The sequence below is a fragment of the Perca fluviatilis genome, chromosome 17 (assembly GCF_010015445.1).
Source record: "Perca fluviatilis chromosome 17, GENO_Pfluv_1.0, whole genome shotgun sequence".
Lineage (NCBI taxonomy): Eukaryota > Metazoa > Chordata > Actinopteri > Perciformes > Percidae > Perca > Perca fluviatilis.
Window position 1 is genome coordinate 15,264,527 of NC_053128.1, and position 27,572 is coordinate 15,292,098.

At 40.9% G+C, this 27,572-nt stretch overlaps 1 protein-coding gene across 2 annotated transcripts in view; it reads right to left on the reverse strand.

Annotated features, from left to right (window-relative positions):
* LOC120546041 (matrix metalloproteinase-17-like) overlaps positions 1-26,800 on the reverse strand; it is a 135,920-nt gene extending 109,120 nt beyond the window's left edge. The window contains exon 1 of one of the 2 annotated variants that reach the window (XM_039780792.1): positions 26,780-26,800. Coding sequence is in view for 1 of the 2 variants with exons in the window: in XM_039780790.1 (XP_039636724.1) it covers positions 6,362-6,403 (42 nt within the window). In the remaining variant the exon portion in view is untranslated. Of the gene's footprint in view, positions 1-6,361; positions 6,442-26,779 lie in introns of those variants that run through there. The other variant, XM_039780790.1, reaches the window with a different exon arrangement.
* Between the last annotated feature and the right edge of the window lie 772 nt (positions 26,801-27,572).

The following is a 27,572-nucleotide window of genomic DNA, read 5'->3' on the forward strand; positions in this document are numbered from 1 at the left end:
TGAAGCATAGAGGAGGGGTGTGATGGTGTGGGGGTGTTTTGCTGGTGACACTGTTGGGGATTTATTCAAAATTTAAGGCATACTGAACCAGCATGGCTACCACAGCATCCTGCAGCGACATGCCATCCCATCCGGTTTGCGTTTAGTTGGACCATCATTTAGTTTTCAACAGGACAATGACCCCAAACACACCTCCAGACTGTGTAAGGGCTATTTGACCAAGAAGGAGAGTGATGGAGTCCTGCGCCAGATGACGTGGCCTCCACTGTCACCGGACCTGAACCCAATCGAGATGGTTTGGGGTGAGCTGGACCGCAGAGTGAAGGCAAAAGGGCCAACAAGTGCTAAGCATCTCTGGGAACTCCTTCAAGACTGTTGGAAAACCATTTCAGGTGACTACCTCTTGAAGCTCATCAAGAGAATGCCAAGAGTGTGCAAAGCAGTAATCAGAGCAAAGGGTGGCTACTTTGAAGAAACTAGAATATAAGACATGTTTTCAGTTATTTCACACTTTTTTGTTAAGTACATAATTCCACATGTGTTCATTCATAGTTTTGATGCCTCCAGTGAGAATCTACAATGTAAATAGTCATGAAAATAAAGGAAACGCATTGAATGAGAAGGTGTGTCCAAACTTTTGGCCTGTACTGTATATATATATATATATATATATATATATATATATATATATATATACTCAACAGAAATGCACCTTCGCATACAGAGTCGGTCCATTTGTTTACTGTAACTGGAGTCATATTGTCATCTCTCACAGGCCATTAACATGGAATAGCAGCTCTCTGACTGAGCTATGGTATCGGTCCTAAATCTAAACCCACAAGCATCAGTAAATTCCAACCAGCAATAAGCGCTGCACACCCTGCTGCTCTTTTTTACCACCTAACCAAATCACCATGAATGTCAACTTGCAGCACTTCTAAATCAACAAATAGCCACACAAACTCCCACAGCCCCACATGAAGCAGCCATGCCTTTATACTGCTATTAGTGGACCCATCCATCTGTAACTCAATGCCAGCCTCAGTGGGGATCTAGCTAAACAGCGTATGAGTTTCACTTCGATGGCAATAAACATAGAACGCTCATTCGTCTATTTCATTTTCTAAAATGCATCGACCCCTTGATTCCCATGAGCCCATGTGAGCAATCCATTACGAGTTGAGGTTATTCAGCCCAAATTACAATTGATCTTTTAAAAGTTGACCGCAGGACACTAGGGAGTAAAGGACATCTTTTTTTCCAGCTCAAGGAGAGATGCTGCTTAAGTGAGTAATATAGGAGGGATTCATGCTCTGTCAAGTGAGCACCTCCTCAATTAGAGTTAAGCTGAGACATCAATGGGATCAGAGGAAAGGATTTGACTGCTCTTGTGCCTTCCCTCCATTCTTATGGGAGGGTCTCGTGGCAGCAGACTTCTGCATGCAGCCCTGCTTCACAGAGCAGATAAGAGCTATTGTAGTAGAGGCTATTCATTGGTCTTATGCATCAGCAAGGACATTTCAAGGGCTATCCGTCTAAAGATGCACATATCTGTCTGCATTAAAACTAAGGTATTAATCTCTGCCCTAGGCTTTGCACTTAAGATTCTACTATTTAAGAGACACCACATGCTTTAATTGAGGCACGGTTCTTAAAGCAAACCATTTCCTGTTCTCATTAAATCAGCCTTTAACTCAAGTGGAATTACAAAAAGAACATATTCTCATTGCACTGTTAAGACCAGTGCACCATGAACACAGGATTGAAATGTAGATTGCTTCATACGAAGGCTTGTGATACGTTCATTATCTTTTGATTACATTTCCATTTAGAATTGGAAATGATTACACCCCTTTTGCCTGCCAGCAACCACGACAGACATATCTGGGGTTGTTCCAGGCAACATAATGCATCCTGTTCTACTGATACCGATTTCTGGTTAACACGCACTTTGGATTTTTGTGGTAAAATTTTAGTTTTTGTGTCGCAAACTGTTAGATGGATTGCCATGAAATTCTCCTTGAAAAACTCTTTGTGAGTCACAAAGACCACTCTTCACATGCTCAGACATGTACTGAGATGACCATGGAGCGTGGAAGTCATAGCTGAAACGGTCGAAGAAATCAGGGAGCCCAAGGGAACACCAGCTTTTGAGTGTTAAGGCTCCATCTGGGTCCCCTGAGGTCCATGTAGACGGAAGGATAGCAAGAGCAAGAGCAAGAGTGGGGACCATGGAGTAAGGATAAAAGTAAAAGATGAGATGGGGGGGGGGCATGAGCAGGAGGAATAGAGAATTCATGATGGAGACATAATGAGTAGAGAATGAAGAAAAAAAGCAGGACATATACATATTTTACTGTGACCTTTTAACTATCAGTTGTAAAACGATTATCTCCTTCCTCCAATGAATGTATAAGACGTCTATGATGTATTATGTATTCATTTTTGCATTTTTAATACATCAACTTCCCTTCCAATCTTACTATTACAGTCACGCCATATGAAGTAGTAGGCTCACTGTCTCTGGTGCTTAGAGATGATAAAGGATGCTATCCTTTATCCTTATCACACATGTTCAGTTAGGTAAAGTGAGCAGAAATGCAGTGTCATGGGAAAAAAAACAGTTTTTTTCATTTAAAGTGCTCATATTGTGCTTTTTGGCTTTTCCCCTTTCCTTTATTGTGTTATATATATTTTTGTGCACATTATAGGTTTACAAAGTGAAAAAGCCCAAAGTCCACCCCAGAGGGACTTACCATTTCCAACAGAAAACACTGTTCACAAACTGCTCCAAACTGCTCTATTGTAGTCCAGCCTTTACTTCCGTGACAAATGTGCGTCACTTTGTAACACACGTTATAATGCTCGCCTAGCTGCTAGCGTGGCACGCCCTCATACTCTGCAACTGACAAGCTAGCAATACTTACTGCACATGTGCGACTCCCAACAAAGATGGTACAGAAGTAAGCTGTCTCACTCTGTAGCTAAAACAGAGAATTCAACATACAGGGTGAAAAGAGGAGCTGCAGCATTGTACAGTACAACAAATATATGGTGTTTTCTGAAAATTAAACCACATAAACCTATTCTGGTACAACCTCTAAATACAATTATGAACCTAAAAATGAGCATAATATGACCACTTTAATCATTATCCAAAAAGTACTGACCTCAGTTGACTTGATGAGGAATATTATTCTTTTACAACACACTGGCAGTATTTTGATTCTGAAAATAGCTTTAAAAATATTCATGACATCTCCAAATTTTCACTCCATGGTCTTATCACAACTTGAACTTTACAGTTGAATCAAGAGCTATCATTATGTCCCATAACTTAATTTGTCATCACTATGCTGATGCCCTATTCTCCTTTTCCTTTCCATCCACTGACTCTGACAGTGCACATCCTGAATTGCTATGTTAACGGATAAGGATGTCGATATTCTCTAGCTGTGTTATGTGTGTGTTGCTGTGTTTTAGAAAATGATGTTAGCATGATGTTGGTATTGTTTCTTTGAGTGGATTTATTGACAATAAGAAAAATATACAGAATATCGCCAACCTTGTCTATTAAAATCTCCAGTTGAATCTCTGTCTGCCCAATATACAGTCTCAAATTTCGACAATTAATGCAAGACCTCTAAACATCTTGTCAATATGATTCAGCTACAATCTGATCCATTACTATGCCTTTGCACTCTATGCTACAGATAAAATGAGTTCTTTACGCACACTGCCCAGCGATTTCTTTAGCTCTAATCATTTGCTTATCTCCCATATGTAGTGGAACTCCCTCCTAGCAGACTTCTTGAACTCCATTCAGCCCCTTCCATTCCTCATGTCCACTGCAGCATGTCACTCTCTTATACCCACTCATGTAACTTACTACTACATCCTCTCTCCACGGGCTGCTTGTCTCAAGTTTAGACCTCGGTGGCTGGCAAGCATTCCCAAACCTCCAGGCTATGATGCGGTCATAAACACTTCTGCTATTATCAGCCAGTTGTCTGCCTCTTCTCCGCAATGTTCTTCCTCCTTTCTCACCTATAGAGAGGTGACCTTTTCACTCTGTACACAGCAGCACAGTCACTCCTCATTTAACTTTGTAAGCAGAATTTTTTAGTTTTCACATATGACTCTTTTCTATACTGAATCAAATAAACTCTTTTTTTCAATGTTATAGCTGTAAAACGTCTATCTGTAGCTTATTTCATTTAACCTGTACGTCTCACATTATCTTTCAATTCAATTTAAATTCAAAGGGGCTTTATTGGCATGAAAGTTTCAATAACAATGTTGCCAATGCATCAACATACAATTTGATTATATTATTATTATATGAATTATATGAACATAAACACAATATTAGGATAGATTTATATTAATTATATAAATAACAGTGCAAATCTTTCTATGATTGTGATGATTTAACTACCATAAAATAATACAATGTTGGTATTCTATCAGTTTAAACTTATTCCACTGTTTTTTTTTCCACTCATTTAAAGTCGCTGGATAATAAAGAGAGATATGCATAAAAGTGTAGGTCATGCGTCTGTAGTGTGTAGTCTGCTGCACAGCTGCACAGCAATTACGTTCTGAAATGCCCACCTGTACAACAATCCAAAATGAATTATGTAATACAGCTAAGAGCAATCCATCACACTGTTTAGGAGGGTATCTGTTCCAAATCTTATGAGGGATGTCATTCAAGTCATTAGTCAGTAAGGAATTAAATAATTAAAGGTTTCTTTGACAGACCAAATGTCCTCTGTGAGTTTAACACAAATTAGGAACATCAGGTTTGAGAGCAGAAAAAGTCCATAGCACTGGCTTCAATTATCCTAAAAAGAGAGAGAGAGGAAGAGAGAGAGAGAGAGAGAGAGATAGATAGATACATAGATAGATAGATAGATAGATAGAGAGAGAGAGAGAGAGAGAGAGAGAGAGAGAGAGAGAGAGAGAGAGACAGACAGACAGACAGTCTTCGTTTACCAATGAACTAAGAATTAAATAACATCCATACCACCTGAAACACATACTATAAAACTGTGGTTTTGGGAGAGGACCAAGATGACAATTCATCCCAGATTAAAGATTTATGATTCTTTGTCTGGGTCTGTCTGGTGGTCGATCCAAATGGCTGCACAGGCTCGATCAGGCTGGCAAAATAAAACACCCCGGGGATGGTAGAAAGGGATCAGCCAAGAGTAACAGGACAGCGGGTCATTACACACAACAATTGTCCTGTGGGCTGTGGAACTACAGTGGAGGAGTGGTATCAGAGAGGGAAATGCGTGTGCTTGTCCGTGTGCGTGTGTGTGTGTGGCATGGTGACTCTTCAGTGAAAATGTGTGCATGATAGTAGCTGTTAGCATGTGTATCTTTGTGATGCTCCATACTTAATGAACTTTCCATGAACTGTACTCTTTAATCAAACTGGTAATAACTTAAATTGCATAAACACTCAACATTAACAATACGTCTAAAAAAGACTAACTTGGGTATGTCATGTTAAACTCAGACCATACGTAAACTTTTATACATGAGCCTCAAGTATATTAATATTTAAATACTTGCGGATTTTAGGCTAGTTAACACCAAGGTCTTTGGTTTTTGGTTATGTGCCCACTCTATCCTTTTGACATTTAGCTTGAGAAAGTCTGGCAAAACTCCTCTGATCTAAAATGTAAAGGGAAAAAAATATACCACGTGTGCTTGCTTACCTGTATTTAAATCGTTAAATTAATAGTTAACCGCTGAGCTGTATCAGCTCTCACGCAGCGAGTAATTAGTCATTAGGTTCAGATGGGGCAGCACACATGCAGCTAGATGAGCATCAAAATAGTGTTAATACTAAGCCACGGGGCTCCTTTGCTGCTTTGCATACAGATAACTCTGGGAGGGACACACAGAGGCAAAAGCCTACAGACGACGCACTGGTCATGACTCACAACAACAGCACATCACAACATCTATCAAAATGAATTTGATTAAGAGGCATAAGAAATTGAAAGTTTAATTTATAGATTAGCAAAGTGATGACTTTATCGATGGATTTACTATATATGCGATGATTTAAAGGGGTTGTACTCGACATTCCGAACATTAATTTAGCAGCAAACACATATTTTCTATGTTAAGATATAGTGGAGCAATGGCGTCCTGAGCAGAGGCTCAGAGGCAATTCCAGACCACTTTTTTTCAGCATTCCTAGAACAGCCTCTAAAGAATTGCATATACAGTTTTTAGGGTAGATGTTATTTGTCTTGTGTAATATTGATGATTCCCCACTCAATTCAATGTAGACATAATCTCAGCCAGTGAATAAAAACACATGCTAGTCACAGACCCTTACCTCATTTGAACTCAGGAAGCGCGTACGGGTAAACTTCATCATCCCAGTCTGACCCGCTGACCCTCAGACAGTCTGCGCTGTGAGCTTATGGCCTTCCGCATGTTTAACGAGGAACATGAGCTGTTTCCTTTGGTATGGCTTTCTAATTAAGCACTGACACGGCTGTTTAACTCTCGGTGGTTCTGTCTGCAGGAGACCACAGCTGTTCGCAGAAAGCCTTCCCTTGTTGTGGGACGCTGATTTTCAGCTCACCTATCTCAGTCACTGACGCCACAGTGCTGACGATTTATCAAAAGGAGCTATCACAACCGCAATATTTTAATAGCGAATACCACGGTGTATTTATACAATATCAATATAGGGAGTGTAGCAGGGGAATGGGTCAATGCAGCTGTCATCAGATTGAAAACGAAAAACTTACTCTGTGTAGAAAACACAGAGGGGCTAAGTGTCACAGCTCTGTTATTGTTTTGCTGCTACGTAGGTGGTAGAGGTTATGCTGACACACACACACACACACACACACACACACACACACACACACACACACACACACACACACACACACACACACACACACACACACACACACACACACACACACACACACACACACACACACACACACACATTGGACATTGGTCAAAAGCCAGATCAAATTCAGGTTATACCATTAAGAGGAAACCCAGCATGGTCATCATGCCTGCCAGTCAGAATGAAGTTCAGACAGGTTGCAACCTCACTCTTTGTTGAGTGTGGAGAGGCTGGCGTGTAATATCACTGCAAGCAGGAGACCTCTGCTGCTCTGCTGGGAAAGAAAGAAGCCAATGAAGTAGAGAGGATGAAATTCTGTTGCAAGGAAGAGAAAAGGTTGATGTTTCACTTTAATCGTTTGGCGGCCAAAAGAAAATCTATAGGATGATGCAATATTTAGGGTCAGAGGTCAATAGAAGACGTGACACCCTTAATGTTCCCTGTGGAGTTGTAGTGCCCCTAATTAAAAGGCATTCCCCACCCACCACTCCAACAAGTTTGAGCTGAATAGCACTCCCTGGAGAGGGAAGCAACCACTCTTCTTTTATTAGGAGATATTAGATGTGACTGGGCTGTTTCACTGACTGGAAGCTCATTATAAAAAAAACTGCATTACCTCAGCAGGCTGTCCTTAGGCACGGCTATTCATGGAGAGAGGAGAGGAATAGAAAAGGAATATCAAAAAGTCTTTAATAAATTGTAAAAAAGAAAAAAGATTTTCATGAGCCTTCCAAGAGAGGTAGTAAGGATGCACAGAAAGAGCAGAGAGCAGATCAGTGAATAGGAGTCTAGCCTTTAGATTGAATGCAAATCAGGCAAGACCAAAGGATAGGATGTGCACTATGGGAATGACCTGCTCTACCAAATTAATATTCTGACAGCAAATCCTCACATGCGAGCAGACATGCACAGACAATGCCAAAATGGTCCCATCTAAAGCCTTCAGAGGAGAAAGACAATACAAACTCCCAGGCTTCAGGCTTGGTGGCCCATGGTCAGGCATCCAGCCTCACTCATTAGAGGACTTTTTCAATTACAGTGAAGCTGTCCGCACATCCGGCGTCACGGTTATTCAGGGGCCATTGTTTAGACAGCTCTGCCCACGTTCCAGAGTTTGGAGCCTAAGAGGATGGATGAGAAGGAGTTTATGTTTTAGGGGAACAATTGCTGCTCTACACTGAGTGGGGTCCAGAGAAGCAGGGCTGTTTGTTCTGTGAGAGCCAGCCAAGAGACTGCAACACACATCAGGAGAGGAGAGAAGTGGGCTAAAAACAGGAACTGTACCGTTGTTGCTGCCGCGGCTGCCGCTGCTGCTGGTGGTGTCCTCAAAGTCAGGCAAAAGCCCAAGTGTACCTCCCCCCTGTGTTCTCCCACAGTTTGACTGGCTTTCTTGTATGGGAACAGAAATAGAATATGGAAAAATACAACAAAAGCCCGCCCAAAAATAGGCTACATAGCTAGATCACATCTAGCTGAAATTGTTAATGAAAATGCTCTCAGATAAAAAAATTAAATAAAAAACACAATCACATTTAGATTTGATTGGGCTGCATATTCTTTTAGACCACAAAACAGTGAAGACACAAACAGAGAGAATGAAAGTGCCCCAGAGAGAAAAATAGTCAAAACGATAAGAAAGCTAGAAAAGGTACTTGTTAAGACAGATAAACGTTCATTCATAATGAGCGTTAAAAGAAGTGTGTGACGGACTAAAACTAATGGTTATCCGAGTACTACACTCTGTGTGTACAGAGTTCACAAGTTTGGTAAGTGGTTTTAACATCCCCAGGGAAGACGTCTCCCTGCTGTGTGGCTCCACTAAGAGGAGTGAAACAATTGAAGCATGCACTTTAAGGCACTCAAGTTGGCTGAAAAGTAGAAAGAAGGAGAAGGGAATAAAAAAAGATAGAGTTCAGAGCTGTCCATAGCTGCACTTTCATAAATAAGTGTATCAGGGTGTGCATGATGTGCAACATGTGTGTCTATGTTTAGGACATTGTATGACTCATTCAGTGCATTGCCCCATGAGGATTTGATCCATAATTACCAGTAGTCAACGGCCAAAAGCCCAGCAATTTGGGTTTACACCATATACAGGTTCCACATGATCCCGAATGAGGTTAAAATAACAATTAAAAATGTGATTATACAGTAGAAAATTATATTTAAACCATGGCAACATATTATATATCATCACATTATTTCAAACTGACTTAACACTGATTTTTAACACTGTCGTATATTTACACAGAACTCTTTTTTTTCTGCAGGCAGCTGTGTCAACACCTTTTCAACATCAATATGTGAGCTGGGATTTCTTAGTAGTAATTTGGCAAACATGGAGGAGTGGGAATAGAGCCAAGGTGTTTCAGATACAGGCCAGGTAAAGGTGACAAACCTTGGCAGTGGTGTAAGGCAAGAGAAGGCCAGGTGACCCAGATGTCCTGACAGCTTTACACATGCCCTTACTGTATACCTGCGGGGAGAGAGTGCAAACCTGGATATAAAACAAGTCCTCGTACCTAAACCTTTTTGTGGCCCTCTAAAATACCCTTAATGACTCATTTAAGCATTTTGTGATCTGGTTAAGTTTAGGCAACTAAGCGGCTTGAGTAAGGATAGGAAAAGATCAACTCCATTGTAAAATATACCCATGTATTTGATAGAAGACAGGACAGGACTTCCTGGAGCCGGTTGTCTGGCAACCTCCCTGTGACGACAAGACTCTAGGAAGTTGTTCTCTCTCTTTTGTACTGAATTGCATGATATTGTAAGGTTTTATTATTGCGTCCACCACTTGGTAAAAAAGAAATAGCCCTGCTCCTTTCTCCCTGGAAGCCTATAGCGCAGCACTAGCCTCAACAGTGGCATCAAGACAAATTCCTGTACATTAAGCTGATTCTGACTAATGAGGTACAGTATAAGCCTAATGTAACACTAATGAGCAGTATATTTTCTTTATGTCTGTCTTTCTCCCATATCTAGTACATTGCGCTCCTTGTCTTGTGTCTATTATCCCCCCCCCCAACACACACACACACACACACACACACACACACACACACACACACACACACACACACACACACACACACACACACACACACACACACACACACTCTCTTTAACTTTTTTCCCCCTCTGTTTTTTTTTCTCTCTTTATCTTTACTTGTGACTAAAGAAAAGGAAATCAATGCCAAACACGAAATTAGGTGCTACTCTGCATTGCAATCAGCACTCCCTTCTGAAATCAGGGCTGAAATTGGTATGGGAATGCAGCTTGCACACTATTATTCTGTTGAAATGATTGTTGTCTGCATGTATAATATGAATAAAAATGTGTGCTTGTGTGATTGGTGGTTCCCACTATAGAAATCATGTTTTCTGTGGAGACTACTGAGGCATTAAGTAACTGTCTGTTTAGAGAAACTGGAGGTCTGTCTGAGTCGTTATGTGTCCACATTGTCGGTCTGTTGGAAGAGTGACATTATTAGCTCCTCCATTTGAAAAAATTATCTATGCTGTACATGATCGATGCAAACATGTATGTTGCATACAGTATATATATATATATACATATATATATATAATTGTTAAAGGTCTCATGGCATGAAAATTTCTCTTTATGAGGTTTTAACATTAATATGACTGATCTCATAAAGTGGCATATGTATGACACGCCAATTCGTATGCCATTTTTGCGTGTTATCAAGACGCCATTGACCTACATTACGTGTGAATTTTCACCGTCGCGCGTAGTATGAAAGTAATGTAAGTCAGCAGACAGAGGTTGGTTGGGGTGGCGGATGGGTAAAACACAGGACTTTTACCCAGAATAGGTGGGATTGCATCCCACGTGTGGCGTTTGTCAACAGTTTTTTTTTTTGGTTAATTTTTTTTTTTTTTTTAAGCCTTCCCCAATGTTTTTTTCCTAAACCCAACCATTTATTGTTTTCCTAAGCGTGTGACGTTGGTCATCGTCGTTTTTTTGTGTTACTAAAGCCTTTCCCAATGTTCTTTTCCTAAACCCAACCTTTTTTTATTTTTTACACGTGTGTGACGTTGTTCTCACGATTGTACGGCACGTTCTCGCGTGTATGTTTACATCCACTGTATACAGCGTATACAAATACACGTGGAAAGCTCAAAATGCGTACAGATAACAAGCCATTTGGCTTTAGGAAGGTGGCGTGTATGTTTACGCTAAGTCATGATGCCATGTTAAATATGAGTTCCCCCAGTCTGCCTATGGTCCCCCAGTGGCTAGAAATGGCGATAGGTGTAAACCGAGCCCTGGGTATCCTGCTCTGCCTTTGAGAAAATGAAAGCTCAGATGAGCCGATCTGGAATCTTCTCCTTATGAGGTCATAAGGAGCAAGGTTACCTCCCCTTTCTCTGCTTTGCCCGCCGAGAATTTGGCCCACTCATGAGCCCATGGCTTGCAAACAAGCAAAGTGGCAGTTGGTCAAGGCCACACCCCCACCCTCCACCTTGCCCCCCCCCTCTCTCCTCCTCAATAGCATTTAAAGTTACAGACACAGAAATGGCACATCCTAAGGACAGCTCATTGTGGGACTGGCTCTAGTGGCTGTTATTCTGCACCAAGGCTGAATTTCGGATTCAGAAACAGTATTAGGGGCCCACTAAGGCCTATATAAAAGCATCCAAAAAGCAGCATTTCATAGGACCTTTAAACATTAAACTACTTGTTCCCAACCTTTTTGCCTGGTTGGAGTTCCTTGTCATGTTTTAGTTATCTATGAGGTGTTATCAGTTCCACCAAGTGATTTCCCCTCTAAAGATTGAAGAAGAAGAAAAAAGATTTGTGTAGCAAAACTTCTTTCCTCTCCCATTAATAGTCTCACGATCGCTCAGATTTAACATGTGACCTTTTGAGGGGTCCTGACACCCTAGGTCAAGAACCACTGGACTAAACTAGTTAACTGTATATAAAGTTGTTAAAAAAATTTGCTCCACCTCGACCAGCTACAACAGTAAAATGCTTCTTACTTACACATGGATGCATCATGTATTAACAATCTAATAATATCATAACAAGTAATGAGTCACACGGGACAATTTACTGCTAATACTTTAGTTACATTTTGATGACAATGCTCCTTCACTTTTACTTAAGTAGGATTTTGAATTCAGAACGTTGCCTATAATAAAGTATTTTTACATTGTTGTATTGATACTTTTAATTAAATGAAGGATCTGAACCTGTGTCTTACATAAAACCAACAGTAGGGGTACCAGACATATAAGCATATTGTTGCAATTTGCAAGTTGTTCATATTACAGCATACTTTACAGCATTGTTCCTACCGATTTTCGATATATGGAACTTAGAAAAGACTAGAGCCTTAATAAATTGCTTGTGTGGATGTGACAAAATCCATACAATCCTTTCAGTAAATCACAGCAAGAAGATAAGAAAGTTGGCCAACGTTAAAGCTCATACTTATTGTGCTATCCTGAGCTCCCAAACAGCAGGCTACTATATATTCATTGACAGCTTCCAACAACAGCAACTCTCAGCAGTGAAAAGAAGGCTACCCTTCATCTTCTCCCAACAAGCATCATTACCAACGCCAAACAGACTCCACGGTAAACACTATTATTCTTTCGGACTTCTGTGTCAGTGTCTTTCAGCAGCAAATGGCGCTGAAATTCTCTTCGATATCTCTCTACCAGTTCAATTATTTCTGCGGCTGATGGGGATTGAGTGTTGGTCAGCAGAGAGCAGCTGTCTGCATTGTATCTTTGAATTTCCTTACATATGGCAGCCTGGACGGTGTGTGAAAAGGATACTTCTTTGCAGACTTAAATTAAATCACTATAGGTCAAGCACCGGCTGAACAAAATTAATCCTGTGCTTGCTGTCAACAAAATGTGGGCAAAGACCAGAAAAAGCAAATTTCCAGTGTTCCTCCTGCTCATCAACTCTGAACACTGTCTTACCTCTCTGAAACTAGGACCTCTGCCAAACCCATTGAAATGTAAATTTGGCCCAGAAAACAATAAAGCTGTTGACCGACTCGGCCCTTTCAGTTCACTGAAAGTCAGATTTTTCATTACTCTCTTTTCTCTTTTCAGACTCACACTGTGACCCAGATTGGAACTGGCTCCGTAACACTGCTACTGACTCAGCTACGCTGCTCAGCTTTGGTAAGAAATGGAAACAGGTTTCTATTATAACTGCAGGATTATTACATGGTTACTAGGACTAATTGTAGGATTACTAAAAACTATATATAGATAGATGACAAAACAATCTCATTTCAAGATCAATTTAGTCAGGCCGTTCTCATGAACCGTTCGTACATATAGCTATGAAAAGTAATGCACTTTAATGTGTATTCCACACATTTATTAGTGTATGCACCACATTTGACTTCTGCTTTACAAGACCACAAAGATCCGCATCAGGGCTTTCAAGCGGGGGTGTGGTCGCTAAAATTAACTTTAAGGAGTGCTAAACTCATGGAACCAGCCGGCTGTTGCCGTAATTTTGTGGGATATCGTATGAACTGTTGTGCTACAGCAACGATATCATATGCACCCATTCATGAAAATGCGCTGATTTAGTAGCTGTTCCTCCACCATAGTCCAGATGAGAGAAGATCTGAGGGGAGAGAAACGTTGATCATCCGAGTCGCCTCCAATTAATACTGTATGCTTTCAGCAACGAGAGTAATGAGTAGCAGTAAGCGGTACAGCAAGGGCTTTATTCATGGACTTTTTTTTGCCCAAGGTTATTGGGGATGTAAGCAACCTGAAGTAAATACCTGCATTACTTAGGGCCATAAAAAGAAATTGTCAACTTATTTTTTCACATACAATATATTATACATATTCATGGTTAATATTCTCCTCAAAAGATGCCAGGATTGGTAAACGATAAGGTAGTAAAGAAAGATCTCTTCGTAGCAACGCTAAAAATATAACATCATCCATCATAAAGTACCAGTCTGAACTAAAACAGATTTTAAGTAGGGCTAGTGCATCAATGCATTACATATTTTTTGTTATTCTTCCTTCATGAAAAGCACAATAACACATTTTAACGTACGTCATTCGTTACCAATACATCAGAATTTGAGCTAGCAGCCTAAACCTGGATGATAACATGTGGTTGGGGTAGCTCCAGTTTGCATTCAGCCTGCTGTGAAGACAGACAAGAGAGTTGTAATGATAATAGTTGTCACTGTGGACAATAGCTGCTAACTGTACAGCACCACTGGAGCCAAGATTAAATCACAGGGTTCACAGGAGACGATTCACGTTATAGTAATTGCACAGTACAATCAAGTACGTCAGTGATGACAGTCCTCCAAATCCCCTATTGAAAGATAAGAATAGTTTTGGACTTAGATTCTTGGCAAACACTCATTTTTTTCTACATGTGTCTATTTTCTGATTCTTCCATCTGAAAAAAAAAAGGTGTTGATTTCATATCCGAGGGGCTATTATCCTGCTGTTGTTGTAGGGAGACAGGGATGTGATGTGACTACATATAAATGGAGTGACGACAGGTGTGTTGGTGATAGGGTTGGGTATCGTTTGGGTTTTTTCTGATACCGGTGCTAAAACGATACTTTTAATACAGTGCCGGTGCCTAAACGGGCACATGTGACTGTTTTAGGCCAAAAACCTATAATAAAAAGGTACTTTACTTGAAGCCATGGTCCATATCACGATGTCGATAGTAATTTACACCTTGACACCAGAACCGCTGCACACCGAAGAAGCAGTGAAGAACACAGGGTAGCACATTACAAGCATGTGAACCTGCAGTTTGTTTGCAGTATGTATGTTTTGGTTCAGGTGTGATCTTTCTGTTTGTATTCCTCCTTACACACAAATACGAACTGCTACCTAGTAGAAAAATGAGTGAGAAACAGAGGTGTCAAAAGTATTCACATTCATTACTCAAGTAGAAGTATAGATACTAGGGTTTGAAAAGACTTCTGTAGAAGTTGAAGTATCAACTCAAGCTTTTTACTTAAGTAAAAGTGTAAAAGTACTGGTTTCAAAACTACTTAAAGTATAAAAGTAAAAGTAATGTAAGGGGGAAAAAAATGCCATTAAGGCCCCACAGGGGCCTATAGTGCACTACCCCCCCTACACAAAAAAAGGAGCACCTTGTTCAATTGTATTTGTCTGTTCTGTATGTTCAAAAATATAAAACAATTAAATGTTTATCTAAAAAAAAGGAGCACATCAAGGCGACATTAAAGAATGGCTTGTGTATTGCTAAGGCCACAGAGTCAAATTTAAGGGATTTATTAAAAATGTAATAACAATAACTTACAGTCTGGTGTTACAATCCTCTCCAGTGAAATACAGACACACTTTTACACGTTTAGCTGTCAGCATTTTAACCGTGTTTACTCCAGCTGCTAGCTAACGGTAGGCTTATGTTACCTGCTGTCGAGTGTAGTGTTAACTAGCGTCCCGTGCGGCGATGTTTCAGTTCCCTCTAACGTCCGTTTTCGGAGCATCAGAGAGAAGCGCAGGCGTTTAAGTGGCACCTAAATAAGGCACCGAAATCCGCGTTGCTATTCGGTCCGGTAGATAACGGTCGTTAAGACACCGGTGCTGTATTAGCACCGGGTCTGTACAGGTGCACAAACCAATAGGGTGTCGGAATGATATGTTTATACTTCTCATCCAACCACAATCAAATTCACTCTCTCCGGATGGCGCGATTTATCTGGATAGGTTTTTTTTGTGTGCGGTTTTTTGAACGATGACGAGCCGGAATAAAAACAAGCCGAACTGAAATAGGAGTAATGAGGCTATTTTTAAAATGTAAGGAGTAGAAAGTACAGATAATTGCGTGAAAATGTAAGGAGTAGAAGTAAAAAGTATGCTGTAAAATAATTCCTCTAGTAAAGTATAGATACTCAAAATTTCTACTTAAGTAAGGTAACGAAGTATTTGTACTTCGTTACTTGACACCTCTGGTGAGAAATGAATGAGAGGAAGACAGAGAAAGAAAACCTGAGCGCTAGCAAGAAGAGGCCACACGAGAGAGAGTAGATGAGTAAACAAAGCTATAAACTATAAATGAAAGTGAAAGTGGCAGGCAGAGGAATTACACCAAAACTCTAGCAGTCAGTGTCCAATCTCATTGGTGGCATGGATGGCAAACGGAAGCGAGGTGCTTTCTGCAAGCATTATGATTACTGTAACTTCTGAACACATGTCAAATTTCAGCTGTGCCATTCCATCCTTCTCACAACATGCAGGTTGGTGTGAAGCCATGTATAGGCGCAGGCACTGCAGACTACAAATTACCTTCAGCTCAAAAAAGTTCACAATTGAGCTTTGTCAATGGCAGTTAGGCCGAATTTTGAAAAACCTTTAGAATGACAAAACATGGACACTATGTAGCAGGTCAACGCATGTGAAATAAAATGGCCCTTTCAGCTCAACCTACCATGGAGGAATATCAAGTGCACCAGGGCTGAATGCATGAAGAGCATTACGACAGCAAACACATTAACTTGGTCTGACAGGAAGGCGATGAAGTAGATCGTCTCCTCTGTTCAGTGTGAGTGGGACAGACTTTAAGCCACCAACTATAGCAACTGCATTAAGTGAAGACTGAGGGCACCTTTGTCCGAGACAAAGACATCGTGGTTAATGGCTAATTAAGACCAGTGGCGACAAGACAGAGAGGAATGTAAAGAAGTCTCAGACTCTGGGTCTCGCCAGTGGTGAACAGAGTGTATAGGGCCAGAAAGACAGACAGACAGACAGACAGACAGACAGACAGACAGACAGACAGACAGACAGACAGACAGACAGGGGAAATCTCTACATCTGTCTCATCTTAGACTCTGTTTACCACTGGGACTTCTGCCAGTCGGCTCTCTTCCTTCTTGCCACATTTCTTAATTAGACCACTGTGTCTCTGTCTGAGTCTGTGGCCAAGGTGCCCTCACTCCATGTGCAGTAGGTCCTCTAGTTAGTGGTCAAACCACATCTTTCAAAGCCCATTCAGGGCCCCTCGGAATGTATTAGAGTCCTTAACCATGCTTAAACTAAAAGGTACAGCAGTACTTCTAAAGCCACACACTGGAAATCATAAGGTAGATCAACATCATGTCACATCCTATCACGGTTCTGTCACTTGAGTTAGATCAGTCGACTTTGCAGCATGAGCTCAATACTTCCCCACATGAAGGTTAGACTGAGGATTCAATCATCTTAATATTCGGATATAAAATCATGAATATAGAGTATTGTTTTTTTTTTTTTTAATAAACATCAATTGCATTTTGGAATGGATCGCTTCCTCTTCAACACAAACTTCATTTATCCCCTCCCCACCCCCCCATCTCCTCAGATGTCTCACTGAATTACGATGCATTCAGGTCCCGTAAAACAAACAAATCACTCCCCTGCCCTCATGTTTCTCTCTAACTACTTGCCTTTCCCCCTGCCCTGCACGCTCTCCCGCTCTGCTTTCAATATCTCACTCACACACACACACACACACGCACACACACACACACACACACACACACACACACACACACACACACACACACACACACATACACTCTCTCTCTCTCTCTCTCTGCGAGCGTGAGTGAATGAAATTGCAAATGCCAGGCAGCAATTTAGTCTAGAATCAATCAGTGCAGACGTGATGAGCTTGATTTCATTACATATAAATTGTGATTTAATGTTTGGTTGGGGCATTGTGGTTATTATAGTCAACATTGACGGAGGTATCAACAGGCAAGACAGAAGTGGCTATTCACTTGACTTATTTGTTTTTTGTTTTTTTTATTGGCTATTTGCATTAATGCGTCAGATAAGAAGAATACAGTATAACACCTTTGTGTGTCTAACGCTTTGGAAGTCGGATTTTTTGTGTACATCTGACAACAGGTCTTACAGTGAACTTTGTATTTGTGGATGAACTTTGAGGTTTCGGCAAGGTTTTGTGGGTGTCAGGATTAACTGGATTGCATTAAATATTTTGGTTGTTTGGTCTTTTTGATCTATGCTTTCAGTATTAAGTAAGTGATAATGCTGGATGAGGTGTTCTGATAGTGGACAAGCAAGAGGGCAAATCTTTTATTTTCTATGATTGAAAACATCTGAGTGTATTACACCGTGCTAAACAAAGAAGCTCTATTTAAAATGTCATCAGTAAAAAAAACTGTAATAATTGTTTTTTTGGCCACTTGGGGGCAGCGCAACAAGCTGCAAACACAACATTGACTTCCTTATATATACATCCAGCAGGCACCATTAGCATTCATCTGGAGTTGTGTTCGTGGCCACCAGTGGTGGAATGTAACAAAGTAAAAATACTTTGTTACTGTACTTAAGTACATTTTTCACGTATCTGTACATTACTTAAGTAGAATCAATAGTGCATACTTTTGACTTTTACTTTGTTACATTTTGCAGCAATTAGCTATATTTTCTACTCCACTACATTTCTACAATGTTCTGTTAAATTTTCGGATCAGTTTTTCCCCCTGCCAAAACGTCTTCCTGACCGTCACACGTTTGTGTCACCAGAGAAGTTTGGTTGCCTTAGATATATATGGGTTGCTACCAAAAGATTCTAGAATGCTAATCTTTGACCCAATCAGAGCCCTATAAGGCTCTGGACCCAATCAGATATGATCCTTCTAACCAAAGATTCTAGAGACTGGCCCCAGCTTCCGCTTTTCCAACGGCTGCATAGAGTCTGAGGAGTCTGAGCCTGAATCAATAAGCCACCTGTGGCCGTGTTTACAAGAATTGTTCGAAATTACAGGAGCAAAAAAAGAATCGTGGAGGTTCCTATGTAAGCTATGCCTGCCCTGAAAAAATTAGCGGCTGGCCTTCAAGTACTCTCCTTCAAATTTGAATAAGTATGTTGAGGTAAGGAAACTTGTTGCTATGTTAGACTGAATTTCGGGAAAGAGACTTCAGATACAGTATTAGGGGACCACTGAAGCCTATATAAAAGCATCCAAAGAGCATCATGTCATAGGACATTTAAGTACTGAGATTCTGTACTTCCTCCACCACTGGTGGCCACCAGATGTATACAAGTCCAACATTCACTCTCCTTCTAGCTCTGCTTTCTGGTTTTCCACTAACAGAATAACTGGCTGTTTAGCAGCTAAATGCTGTACTACGCTCACCAGCTTTTTGCAAACTTTGTCTTTCCTCCATTAGGTAGGTTTTTGAGCTTTTAGCTGAAAACACGGTGCTTACTGCAGATAAATGGAAAGGACGCCATTGAGAAAGGTGAAAGTGAATCAAAACAGTACAAGACACAATGACAACAATGAGTGGAAAGATGGTTAAACAGTTGATCATTTTCTGCGGGTCCATCCCTACAAGCAACCACTTTCCATTGTTATAAAATACAATTCAAACAACCATTTTAAAGTGGTCATAGCAATGACAATAGTCCCTTTTCCCAGTTAGGATTAGGGTTAATTGCTAGCAAATACTGTTGCTACAGATACCTGCAGTTGAACAGTTGCCCTGAACTACAAGATGTCGATGAGAAAAGACCCAGACTTTTTTGTAAGGACACCTACCACCTGAAATGATACAGTATCAAACTTTACTCCTCCTGTCATGAAGTAGACTCCTCAAGTCATACTCTTGACCATTGACACTTCTTATTTCCCCTGTTCTCTTATCATCTCTTCATTCTAATTAGATGGGCTAAAAATGACTATGAAGTTCCCAAAAGAACAATAGAGGTCAGGATTACCTTGTTTAATTATTGCTAAAATATACTTCCCTCAATTTCTAACAGACGTGTGCCAGTATATGACAATTAACACGACAAGCAAAATCTGTGTTGCCCGTTCACAAACATGTCATTTTTCATGAATATTTACCACCACCATCAATTCCAAGTATTCCTATTGGCTTGAAATTTTACATTTGCATTCACATGAACTGGGGTAGATGCTCCATATTCATGCGACATCTTGAAATGCGTTAGCCGGTAAGGGACATACAGGACATACTGCTCCGCCTTTCGCGTTTTCGCTGTCACATGATAAACTCACAGGTGCTGCTGATGCTGCTAATGGGCAGTGTTGGGAAGGATACTTTCAAAACGTATTTCGTTACAGAATACAGAATACATGCCCACAAATGTAATTTGTAACGTATTCCGTTACGTTACTCAATCTGAGTAACGTATTCTGAATACTTGGATTACTTCAGGATTACTTCCACATTGAATTGCGTTTTAAAAGTGTAGGAATGCAGCTATCACATCCAGCTTACTAAACAGGCCTATAATGATGTGTTCTTTTTATTCCAACTAGCTGAATGTGTACCTGAACAAGCAGATAGATTATTGTATTGGTTGCCCGAACTGCATACTACAAAAATCTAACCGCAGTCTTGCTACGAACACGAAATAATTTTAGCTAACGTTAGCTAGCATGTAAAACGGGGCTATAGTCAGTCTTTAAACGGCTCTGGAGCTAGTAAATCAGCACGTAGGAGAATGTAAAGTCGCACGTCAACGTTAAAATAGCAAGGTGACCAGTAAAACTACAGCAGACGACTACACCTGGCTAATTAAAAAAATAGCTTACTTTAAGATGCTTCTTCAGGTTGGAGGTGGAGTAATTTGGACGCTGAAAGCAGGTTGGTTGCTGGCAAGCAGAGGTTGCACTGCACAGTTATATTTCATTCTCCCTGTTCGTTCTTTAATGTGAAATGCTGTTTGAATTTCCAAGATAGAAACTTATTCCTGTCCTGGCTCTGTCGTGCCGGTTCCGACTCCATTGTGACTGATCACGCAAATAGCTATTTTTTTCGATTTCATATCGGGGCTTCTGGAAAATGCATAGAGTTGCCTTAATTTAGTCAGAGTGAATAAACTCGTGAAACAGAGAAGTATCGTCATGTAATCCATTGATTTCAACAATGTAACCGTATTCTAAATACCAACGATTTAAATTGTAACTGTAACGGAATACAGTTACTCATAATTTGTATTCTAAATACGTAACGCCGTTACATGTATTCCGTTACTCCCCAACACTGCTAATGGGTATCGTAGCTTCCCGGCCGCGGCAAGTTTTAAGAAGGAAACATGGAGGAGAACTCGATTTCAAAATCCAAATTTCAGGAACAGGAGTCTTCTTCTTCGCCCAGAAATAGAAAAAGCATATTGAAAAGAGCAAGAGACCGGCTTTTTGAAGCGTGAAGGCTACCGTAGCTGTAATACATACTTTGAATTGCGTGGTGCGAGAGAGTAGATTGCGATATATGAGCTCAAAGCTAGATGGGAGAAACACATTGGACCTTTAAGCTTGTAGTCCATTACCCAAATTTATAGCAACCATTTGCAAACTATGATGCTAAACATTGGAAATGAGAAAGGGCTGAGGCAAACAGTGGTCTGCTGTATCAACAACCTTTCCCTCATCTCCTTTTGACATTTGGAATAGGACCAAAAGAGCTGAACGTTACACAAACTTCATACGTGCTTAAAAGGAGTGTAAGACTTTCTGTGTTGGTAATAAAGGGATACAGGCTCATCCCGTTTATAAATCTTTCTCACTAGCCTCTGTTTGACTCATACTTATCTATTCCTCAGTGGTAGCGCACAATTACCCGTTGAAAAATGCTGCGTAAGGCATCACTCGCCTGCCTTATCAAAGCCACTGCAGCTGTACAGATAAAGGACAAAAAATAATAAAATAAGTGTCTTTTCACACACGCTGGATTGGCCAGATGAACTACTTGCTGAAGTTTTGACCCATGCGTCACACAGTATCAAGGCAAGATATTTGCTGATATAAATAAGGAATGCCAAAACATGTGGTTTGTTTTATTTATCAGTTCATAAACTTATCATGGAGGGGTTCCTCATCTAACAGATTTGTTCAGTTGTACACTGAAGGATGGATACATTTTTTAAAGGTCCCATGGCATGAAAATTTCAATTTATGAGGTTTTTTAACATTAATATAAGTTCCCCCAGCCTGCCTATGGTCCCCCAGTGGCTAGAAATGGCGATAGGTGTAAACCGAGCCCTGGGTATCCTGCTCTGGGTATCATGGCTTGCAAACAAGCAAAGTGGCAGTTGGTCAAGTCCACACCCCCACCCTCCACCTTGCCCCCCCCTCCCCCCCTCCTCCTCAATAGCTACAGACACAGAAATGGCACATACTAAGGAAAGCTCATTGTGGGACTGGCTCTAGTGGCTGTAATTCTGCACCAAGACTGAATTTTGGGAAAGAGACTTCAGATATAGTATTAGGGGACCACTAAGGCCTATATAAAAGCATCCAAAAAGCACCATGTCATGGGACCTTTAAAGCAGCTTTGGAGAACCCACTCATCCATGTAGTCAAAATAAAACTCAACATGAAAGACTTTCCACTGACGGTAGGGAGTCCCAGCCACCAGCCACCACGATGTCACATAACATTTGGCAACATAACTGTTGCCTTTATTGTTGCAATTAGAGCAAAATTAGCAAGCAATAACACAATGCTGACGTCCATTTGTCTGTCTACCTTCCCCAAACTGTACAGTTGAGACTTGACTAACCTCTGACAATGTGTTTGGCATATAAATGAATCCAATAATGAATCCTTATTCATGTGCTCGTTCCTCATTTATGTTATGCGCAGAGCTGTTTCTCTTTCCTGTTAAATATTGAAGATTACGATTGATTCCTTTTTATTATTCTACCAGGAACGATAAGAAACTCTATTATTCATGGACTTTGCCCAAATGTGCTAAAATTATCAATCTGTAATAATGCAAGCAAACCCTTAAACAATAAAGTTCCAAATGAACCAAAAGGGATGCCATAGGGTCCCCTTATAAATCCCCAAATAAAACTTTGCACGGCTCGTGACGTTAGCCTATCTATGTCTTCAGAGAACACTTCATTAAGGGCGATAAAGAGTATGAGACAAGCCGCATGAAATCACACACAGCAGGAAACTGTTGCTGTACGTTCTCTACTGAAACTTTCAAAGCTTTAGTGCGTAACGTTTTGATATTAATAAACGTCCGTTACATTCAAGCCATTGCCAAATGAGTTGATACAAAGCTAATCAAGACTATCAGCTCTACACAACTCTCTCTGTATTTGTCAGTATGACTATGTTCAGAAGACTGTGTCATCCGGTGACTTTCCCCCGCAGAAACTCGAGTCAAGATAATTACCTCTTCTAAAGAGTCCATCATGTTTTTTTAATCCTCTGTGTCCTCTTTGGCTACCATGGCTACTAGCAACTGCATGGAGGAAGGGGGGGCGGGGGCAGAAACTACGCACTACAGCTTCAAGGGTTGCAAATGTAGCAGCACCATAATCAGCGATGTAGAAGCAGGTGTTTTCTTTATGACAGCTGGTGGAAAACACCTGCTTATGAAATCAATTTAAGAACTCAATACAAAAGCAGTCTTTGATAAGAAATAAACATATGGATAGGCTAAAGGTTCTTTGCAGTGCTTTAAAACGTTTCACCTCCTGTGGCATGACTATGAAAGACCACTTTTGTTAAGAAACTGATGATAGACACACAACCTGCTGTCTGTTTATTAGGTCTGTTATCTAAAGCTGTTTACACACGAACCAGACCCTCGGCAGAAAAGCCAGTGGAAATGATCAGTCGCGTCCCTGAGGTCCAAAAAACTGCCTCGGAACACACTGAGGCGACACCGACTTGAGAAATGTAATACGTCTCCATAGCAGCAGGCTACTCTGTACTCTGTATTGTTGCCCAAGAAATTAAAACCGGCAGCTGATTGGACGAACGCGTCACGTGGGTTTCGGAAATTCAAAGCCAGACTGTCATGGCGGCCGTTCAGAATACGATCTCATACTGTACTAAAATAGTTCACTGAAACATGTTTCTGAAAACATTTTAAGCGAGAAATAGGCCGTGCAGTTGCTGAATCTGTCTTCATTTCAGATCAACAAAGGTCAGTTTAAAAGATTTTCGTCAGATTTTGAGAGACTCTAGTCACCTCATTCCGCTCGACATTTCCGGGTGAGTCCCGACTGCCCTGCCGCCGACCGAACATGTCAGGTCGGCCAAAATGAACGCCAACAGCCCCTCAGACGGACGACGGCACGGGACATTAGCACCCATGCCTGCATTCGCAATTTTACATACATTTTGCAGTCGTTGCATATGTGATGCAACTACTTTGTCATTGAGTTTAAAATGATTATCGCCCTGACGATATTGGTACATAGTACCTAATACATGCATTTATTCTGGGATCTTTCATCTCTGCATGACAGAGCCTTATGGTCGTTTTATGGTTCTGAGTCGAATCGACGGCGTAACCCCGCAGACCCCTCTGCGTCTACGCCGGACCCTACGCCATAGCCTGACGTGCACCTCTCGAAAAATGTAACTACACGTCGCAGTGACGCACGTCGCTCGGCCGTGGCTTGGTAGCGTTGCATTTCCCCCCCGACTCATTTCCTGGTTCTCCATAAACAACATGAAATCAAGGAGAGGGTTAACTTTTCCTGCTACAGTTTCCCACCGTGGTCAGAAAGCACAGGGGAGACACTTTGTTTCTCTCACTCTGACTCTAGAGTCGGTACTCGCTCCGAAGCTAATCGCCGTCACTCTCTCACTTCTTCCTCGCTTTATCACCCACTGCCCACACACATGCCGGCTCGACGCACACACCAGCGCACAAGTATAAACATCAGGCCACTTACTCTTATGCCCACTTAAGCTCTGCGTGGAGCCTCCGCAGAACCATAAAACGAGCTTGCAGTCTCGGTTGACGCTTTTAGAAAGCATCTGAAAACATACTTGTTTCAACGGGCTTTTGTCTAATGTTTGTAATTTGGGGTTTTATTCTTTTAATCCTCATTCGAACTGCATTTGTTGTTGCTTGTTTATTTTCTGTTTTGGATTTTAATGTATTTTAATCAAATGTCTTTTGTGTGAAGCACTTTGTGACTCTGTCTGTGAAAGGTGCTATATCAAATAAATGACTTACTTACTTACTTTAGACTTGACTTGTGACTTGCCCTCAAGGACTTATAACCTGACTTGAGACTTATTCTGTACTTCACTGAAGTCTATGACTTGGACCTGTTTCAAATGACTTCAGACTTCCCTTGGACCTCCTCTGAAATACAGCTTTGCAGTAGAATCCAACAGCCCAGTGTGGAATCAATAAAGAACCCTTCGGCTTACCCTGAAGAACCATTGTGCAAAGAAAAAAGTGCTGGCAAATGTACTGTAAGACAATTGATGGCTTCAAACCACCACCTTTTCCATAAGATGGTCATCTCTTACCCTCCAAAGTAAAGTGAAGGCTCTGAGATTACCAGCAGAACTTGCAGCTTTAAAGTGTTCAGGTTTGCTGTTACCCAAAGTGTTGCTCTATCTGTCTGATTGAGTGACCCTGCTGCCTCAGTGGGTCAGGCACAGCACTACACAACACGACACCCAGCCTTCAGGGGCTGTTGCCTGGTGGGAGGCACAAATCTCTGCTTCATCATTGCATTTCCAACAAGCTGTGTGTGTGTGTGTGTGTGTGTGTGTGTGTGTGTGTGTTTACTGAATGTGAGAAAAGGTTTCGGTCTCAACCATAGCAATCAGTGGGTGTATTGTAAGGATCACAGCGGCGATGTTGGCTGTCACATTCCACATCATCACCATAACATAACAGATAGAAATCAGTGACGCAATTGGATACATTTTATTAGCAGAGGTCTGATTTCCTTCCAATCCATTTTTCCCCATAAACATTTTAGTTGCAAATGTCTGTGTCCAATAGACACTCATGATTTTAATTATTGAACTCCATTGAATTAATCAGAATGAATTAAGAGACAATGGTTGCTGTCAACCTTTTGCAATACTAATGTGATTAATAACTACTATTTGGACCAGTGTAAAATTGCATTGGCAGGCTAAACCGAAGGTTTTTAATCATAGCAGAGCTACAGCCACATTTACACTTTTGCTTGAATCATTTTTATGAATAACTGCTTTTTATAAATTATCTATACGCTATATAGTAAGTAAAGTAGTGCCAGTGGGAATTTTGGTAGTTCGTCCAACAAACAAAAACAAAAAAATGCTTCTTGTAAAGTTCGAAAGAGTTTTATGATCAACTACAAAAAAAACAACTCACTAGTGCAGATACAATAAATCCACCAGCCAAACAAAGTATTATGCAATCTAATACAAGACTTCACCTACCATTTACACTGCGATATTCTCAAACAAAACTCAATTACATTTTTTTTCTTTGGTGTTCATGTATAGTTGTGTCCAATCGCTGCAGTGGATACAAAGTAGTCCAATTTAGGGGAATAAAACATACACCTATTTAATCCAATTTTCCACTAGCAGATCTTTGGACAACACAGCACTAAAATCAGATTGAACAGACATGAAAGACAAGTTGTCTTTTACCAGAATCTGTGTTCAGTCTGGGTGCTGTGATGGGACCAAAATTCAGACTTTCAAACATGTAAGGTGGCTAAGTGGTTGGATAACAACTTTTGATGTTATACTTACTATTTGATAAAGGTCACAATAGTTTCGTATCCTTCACCACACGCGTTAAAGACGCATCAAAGCAGCATGGTCTACATGTTGACATGTGTCAGCAGAAATCAACTGTGTTGTGTTTATTAGTTTTGTAGCAGTTTAGCGGTGACCTTAAGTTTATCTTTGACGCAAGGGGTACACAGATACAAAAAAAACGCACCCAAAATACCCTAAAATGTATTCTACTACCCGGAACCGAACCTGAAAGCTGGGTCCTAGATCCGTGCAGAACCGAGATGTTGGACTCAGACCCGATCAGCACCGATTCGACAGCTGATTGCTATTAACAAGTTAACGGTAGTCAAACCACACTGTTTCTTACCTAATGTAACGCTCCTGTGCTTGTCCATGTTGTACTCTCCTAGCCAAGAAAGTTGGTAAAATACATCCAAGGTTTTCTGTTATTCCTCTCTTGCTGATGGAAACATGACTAAGCGTGACTAATCCACTCATTATTTCAGCTTTTAAAATGCCCACTTGCTGGTGCATGGTGACGGATCATGACAGACGCGGCTCGTTTTTAGAATCATCTTTGCAGTTTGCATCTAGCATAATAAAGATAACTTCGGCTGATTTCCCTTTTAAACTAAAATTACGTTATTATGTATCGTTGCAGCGGCTGCTAATCGCTAATTGCTGCCTGACCTGTGCTCTCTGACCCTTACGCACGCACGCACGCACGCACGCACTCACGCACTGACTTCTAACACTTAAGTCTGATCACTGTAAAAGGGAGCAAACGTAGGGGCTGTTACTAGTAGAAACGATTTTTTGGAGCGTTTTGTAGTGTAAAATGTAGTGTAGTACTGCTAGGCTATATGGAAAAAAAAGTCAGTAGTACAAATCCGTCTGCTACTTCAGCACCACAGACAGCGCCGTGGTAACTGATATTTCAGAGCCATGGTCGGGGGCCATAGACTCTAACTTGCACAAACCTCAGGCAGATAAAGAATCAATGAGTCAGGCAGACTAAACTAACATATTCAACTAAACAACCCCTCTGCCCTTGCACACTCTCTGGATGGAGAGGGGGGGGGGTTGGCAGGTTAATAAGGGGCATGCATTGTGCTAACAGCAAGGATTGCATCCCCTCCTCAAATCGCTTACTGAATGGG